Raw genomic sequence first — 6,074 nt, forward strand, 5'->3', positions numbered from 1 at the left:
TGACGTCACATGCAAGCGCTCCATAGGCTATTGTTACTGTGCTGGGAGCAGAAGTTAATTTAATATACAGACCTAGGCCATATATCTTGGTTAGGCCTATTTGTAGGGTATGTGATGGCTTTACGGCAATATTGTGGCTATGTTATTTTGGTGCACACGCAAGTGTGTGTTTATGACGTGTGCAGACAGCCAGCGGGATTTTCATTTCAATTATTTGTTGAATTTCATTAAATGGCCTAGTGTTTATTAGGTCAACAGAACCCTTTGTCTGAATGTTGTGGATTTGTTCTGCTGTTCCGTTATTTTTGGTTTGCTTAGGTTAAGGGAGTAGGCTACATGAGCCTGGCAGACTTGCTCTAAGCGTGCGCTTAAAGCGCTCGCCGGTGTTGATGACTCAAAATGCCCTTTTCAGTTTGTTGATAAAACCACACAAACTTTCCACACAAAATATCATACATTGGTCTTTAGTAGGCTAATGAAAAGTGTGATTTAAATGGCTTCGGTCGGGCTCGGGCACAAATATCTCAATTCCTTTCGGACTCTGGTCGGTTTCGAGCATCGCTCTGTCGGATGCGGGCCGGTCTCGGACAGAAAAAATCGGCCCGATCCACACTCTAGTAGGGAGCAATTTCGGACATGGGGAAAGTGACCGACATCTGCCAACATTGTCAAAAGACGCGCGCGCCCTCTTTCGAATGCTGATGTAATCAAGCCGGAAGTTTTGTTTGTTTTGATAGCAATCAGGAAAGTTTGAAAAAAGTACGCAGTGTTCGTCATTTAAACACGTTTTTGTGCAATATATCGTTTGGAAAACAGTTTTCAAAATGGCGGCGCTGACACTTCACGTTTCGAAGTCTCGCACAAGTCTCGTGAAGATCGCGCGGATAAGCGACGCCTGCCGTGGACCAAACGAACTAAATTCAACATGGCTAAAAAACCGAATAGGCCGATAAGTATCATATTTAATTGCAATTAGTTGCCAATACGAGTCACGATATAAGGTTACTAAAACCGAAAACGTAATTGAATAACACGTTAATTAAGAAATAAAGCAAGTTTAAAAATGACTTCAGTTCCCCTTTAACGAGTTTTGGGACTTCTCATTAGAATTCTCATTAGAATTCTCATCCTATTTCAGTTCTGACCGATGTTTTGGGTTGATCTTCCCTTGAGGAACAAAACTTGCTGGAGTGTTTGTTGATTTTCCTGTTTACAACTTTATTTATTCTCAGTTAAATCATGTCACTTCCCACGTGAAGGGTGCTGCTGATGAGTGAGGCCTGTTTGAAAAGGAGCACAGTTTCAGATTCGCACTCGGGCTGGGGGAGATGGGCCTCCTACCTCTGGTTCGAGGGTGTGAAAATTATTATTATGATTATTTTTTTTTTCATAAAAATTTAACGGTGTAGAGAAGTACGAAACAGGTAACTCTACGTCACCATCGGTCTTGCAAGTTTCAGAATGATTTTAACCAGTAGCTGGTGTTTTGAACTATTTTCAACCCATAAAATGCCGATTTAAAAAAAGAGGAAAAAAAAGAAAAAGGTACTTTTTGTCAATATTGATGTCATATCACTTAGTTTACAGCTCAAAAAATATTTTAATGTGCAGTACTTCTTTAATGTTAGTTAAGGGAACTTTAATAACAAGTTTTACCATTTTTATTTTTTAATTATCAATATTATTAATTTAGGTTATAACAGGGCCTAAAATCAAATGTAGCGTCTTCATAACTGAAGTAAAAAAAAAAAAACACTGTTTTTCATTCTCTTACGTTTCTTTCCTTTCTTATGCAGGTTTGTTCTTTGTCTCCTTGTTTCTCTATCTTTCCTCCCTTACACCTTCTTGTTATTTATTTGTTCCTCCTCTCCAGTTTTCTCGCCGAGCCGGTACCATGAGCTCCATGTCAGGAGCAGACGACGCCGTCTACATGGAGTACCAGATGTCACGCAGCAGCAAGATGTCAGCCGGCAAGAACATTCACCCTCTCTTCAAACGCTTCCGGAAGTGAGCGTGGAGAAAAACAGCACTTCTGATACTCACTCACTCAATCACTCACTCACTCGCACGACTTCCCTGAAAGTCTCGAACCTCATGTCCAAACGTGACACCTTTTATAGAATAGGACCAACAAGGTGTTGATGAGAGATGGGGAACAAAGAGTTGGTGTAGTTACATGATAGTGCTGTCTTCATATAGACTAAAGCACTAACGGGAAAAGAAATAAAGACTGAAACGAAGAAAATGTGATCCGGGCGGGCAACCTAGTTTCTCCGAAATGTTCCAGTATATAATGAAATCTATTTTTTTGATTTAAAGTGGGCGTATTGGGCAAGATGACGCTAAATCTATGCTTGCCATGAACTGATATGGAATGAAATCCATACTGGTGGCTTTTTGTATTTTATTTGTTTTATATCAAATGTAACTTCTTTCCCACTGACTACTGCATTATATTTCATGAAAATATAAATAAAAGAGCTCTGTGCAAATCTGTATTGTTTTGTAATCTCGTGATTAAATGAACACGGTGTTGTTCATGGTCCAGCAGGAGATTTCCTCCTCCTCTGAGTTCCGTTAATGAATGTCCTAGACTCCCAAGAACTTCACCTCAGATGATCTCAGCTGCCATGCTGCACACCATTGTGGTTGCCAAATTGGAGAAAATTCCCTTAATATTCCATTTATAATATGTACATATTGTGTACATCGTTCAAACATCTGGCCATGAGGCTGAGGAGCCGTTGCCATGGCGTGGCGTCCGTCGTCCACAATTCAGGTAAATCGTATCTCGTCCGTCAGTTCTCCATGGATTTCTGTTCTGATTGTTTCGTTTGAAAGAACTCATCACTCCACACAAAACTTGGTCGTTGTACTGTCAAATTTATGCTAGCGAACTGCTAATTAGCTCACCTTAAAGGAGAACTGAAGGCAAATTTTTTTTATCATCAAAATTCTATTTCTCATTTTATTAAATATAGGAATGCATTTTTGAGAGCCGTTTTGTCACTGCTATAGCAAGTTGAGTGTTTGAAAGACGCTATGTAATATATCAGTCCATATGCCAAAGCAGTGCCCATAAACGAGATTCGTTGAGACCTGTGCGAGACATCGTAAGACGGAAGTAAAACGTACAGCGGAAATCAAACCCTGTGTCTGAAATCGCTCACTCGGTCACTACTCCCTATATAGGGAATTACTATATAGAGGACTATACAGCGAGTTCATTTTCGGGCACTAGTCCGTCGTGCTGGTATACTGTCGCACAATTAAAACGTATCAGATCAGTCAGTGGGTTTTCAAAATAATAAACACGCGCATGTATTTTTGTGATAAATCCATATTATACACAGCGTATTTCCCACATTAATCAATACAAAGTACCTGCATCTTTCAGTTTTTAAAAAATCAATGCTGAATACTTTCTTCTTTGCCGCTGCCTTTTATTAAATCAAATTTGAGACTTCTAATTTGATTTCTTTCAGCGTGACCGCAATGCAAGATGGGATATACTGCTTTGATTAGTGACCATCGTTGTACACTACTTTTTGTGCTGCATTGTGGGATACTTTGATTGCACTATATAGGGTGTAAATAATCCTCACTAAGGTTTTGGACAGCACTACAAAATGGCGCCTCACTATATAGTGCTCTATATAGTGAGTAGGGAGCAATTTCGGACACAGGGAAAGTGACCGACATCTGCCAATGTTGTCAAAAGACGCGCACACCCTCTTTCGAATGCTGATGTAATCAAGCCGGAAGTTTTGTTTGTTTTGATAGCAATCAGGAAAGTTTGAAAAAAGTACGCAGTGTTCGTCATTTAAACACGTTTTTGTGCAATATTTCGTTTGGAAAACAGTTTTCAAAATGGCGGCGCTGACACTTCACGTTTCGAAGTCTCGCACAAGTCTCGTGAAGATCGTGCGGATAAGCGACGCCTGCCGTGGACCAAACGAACTAAATTCAACATGGCTAAAAAGCCGAATAGGCCGATAAGTATAATATTAAATTGCAATTAGTTGCCAATACGAGTCACGATATAAGGTTACTAAAACCGAAAACGTAATTGAATAACACGTTAATTAAGAAATAAAGCAAGTTTAAAAATTACTTCAGTTCCCCTTTAACGAGTTTTGGGACTTCTCATTAGAATTCTCATTAGAATTCTTATCCTATTTCAGTTCTGATCGATGTTTTGGGTTGATCTTCCCTTGAGGAACAAAACTTGCTGGATTGTTTGTTGATTTTCCTGTTTACAACTTTATTTATTCTCAGTTAAATCATGTCACTTCCCACGTGAAGGGTGCTGCTGATGTGTGAGGCCTGTTTGAAAAGGAGCACAGTTTCAGATTCGCACCCGGGCTGGGGGAGATGGGCCTCCTACCTCTGGTTCGAGGGTGTGAAAATTATTATTATTTTTTTTTCATAAAAATTTAACGGTGTAGAGAAGTACGAAACAGGTAACTCTACGTCACCATCGGTCTTGCAAGTTTCAGAATGATTTTAACCAGTAGCTGGTGTTTTGAACTATTTTCAACCCATAAAATGCTGATTTAAAAAAAAGAGGAAAAAAAAGAAAAAGGTACTTTTTGTCAATATTGATGTCATATCACTTAGTTTACAGCTCAAAAAATATTTTAATGTGCAGTACTTCTTTAATGTTAGTTAAGGGAACTTTAATAAGTTTTACCATTTTTATTTTTTAATTATCTATATTATTAATTTAGGTTATAACGAGGCCTAAAATCAAATGTAGCGTCTTCATAACTGAAGTAAAAAAAACCTTTGTTTTTCATTCTCTTATGTTTCTTTCATTTCTTATGCAGGTTTGTTCTTTGTCTCCTTGTTTCTCTATCTTTCCTCCCTTACACCTTCTTGTTATTTATTTGTTCCTCCTCTCCAGTTTTCTCGCCGAGCCGGTACCATGAGCTCCATGTCAGGAGCAGACGACGCCATCTACATGGAGTACCAGATGTCACGCAGCAGCAAGATGTCAGCCGGCAAGAACGTTCACCCTCTCTTCAAACGCTTCCGGAAGTGAGCGTGGAGAAAAACAGCACTTCTGATACTCACTCACTCAATCACTCACTCACTCGCACGACTTCCCTGAAAGTCTCGAACCCCAGGTCCAAACGTGACACCTTTTATAGAATAGGACCAACAAGGTGTTGATGAGAGATGGGGAACAAAGAGTTGGTGTAGTTACATGATAGTGCTGTCTTCATATAGAGTAAAGCACTAATGGGAAAAGAAATAAAGACTGAAACGAAGAAAATGTGATCCGGGCGGGCAACCTAGTTTCTCCGAAATGTTCCAGTATATAATGAAATCTAGTTTTTAAGTACAGTGGTGCTTGAAAGTTTGTGAACCCTTTATAATTTTCTATATTTCTGCATAAATATGACCTAAAACATCATCAGATTTTCACACACGTCCTAAAAGTAGATAAAGAGAACCGAGTTAAACAAATGGGACAAAAATATTATACTTGGTCATTTATTTATTGAGGAAAATGATCCAATATTACATATCTGTGAGTGGCAAAAGTATGTGAACCTCTAGGATTAGCAGTTAATTTGAAGGTGAAATTAGAGTCAGGTGTTTTCAATCAATGGGATGACAATCAGGTGTGAGTGGGCACCCTGTTTTATTTAAAGAACAGGGATCTATCAAAGTCTGATCTTCACAACACATGTTTGTGGAAGTGTATCATGGCACGAACAAAGGACATTTCTGAGGGCCTCAGAAAAAGCGTTGTTGATGCTCATCAGGCTGGAAAAGGTTACAAAACCATCTCTAAAGAGTTTGGACTCCACCAATCCACAGTCAGACAGATTGTGTACAAATGGAGGAAATTCAAGACCATTGTTACCCTCCCCAGGAGTGGTCGACCAACGAAGATCACTCCAAGAGCAAGACGTGTAATAGTCGGCGAGGTCACAAAGGACCCCAGGGTAACTTCTAAGCACTTGAAGGCCTCTCTCACATTGGCTAATGTTAATGTTCATGAGTCCACCATCAGGAGAACACTGAGCAACAATGGTGTGCATGGCAGGGTTGCAAGGAGAAAG

At 39.5% G+C, this 6,074-nt stretch overlaps 1 protein-coding gene across 2 annotated transcripts in view; it reads left to right on the forward strand.

Moving 5' to 3' along the window:
- The window catches only part of ercc3 (excision repair cross-complementation group 3), a 30,465-nt gene extending 25,169 nt beyond the window's left edge, over window positions 1–5,296 (forward strand). Inside the window, exon 15 of one of the 2 annotated variants that reach the window (XM_060918777.1) lies at window positions 4,907–5,296. In XM_060918777.1, the coding sequence (XP_060774760.1) occupies window positions 4,907–5,044 (138 nt within the window). In that variant the 3' untranslated portion in view covers window positions 5,045–5,296. Of the gene's footprint in view, window positions 1–1,873; window positions 2,499–4,906 lie in introns of those variants that run through there. The other variant, XM_060918776.1, reaches the window with a different exon arrangement.
- Window positions 5,297–6,074: the final 778 nt, after the last annotated feature.

Source organism: Neoarius graeffei, chromosome 4, assembly GCF_027579695.1.
Source record: "Neoarius graeffei isolate fNeoGra1 chromosome 4, fNeoGra1.pri, whole genome shotgun sequence".
NCBI classification, from domain to species: Eukaryota; Metazoa; Chordata; class Actinopteri; order Siluriformes; family Ariidae; genus Neoarius; species Neoarius graeffei.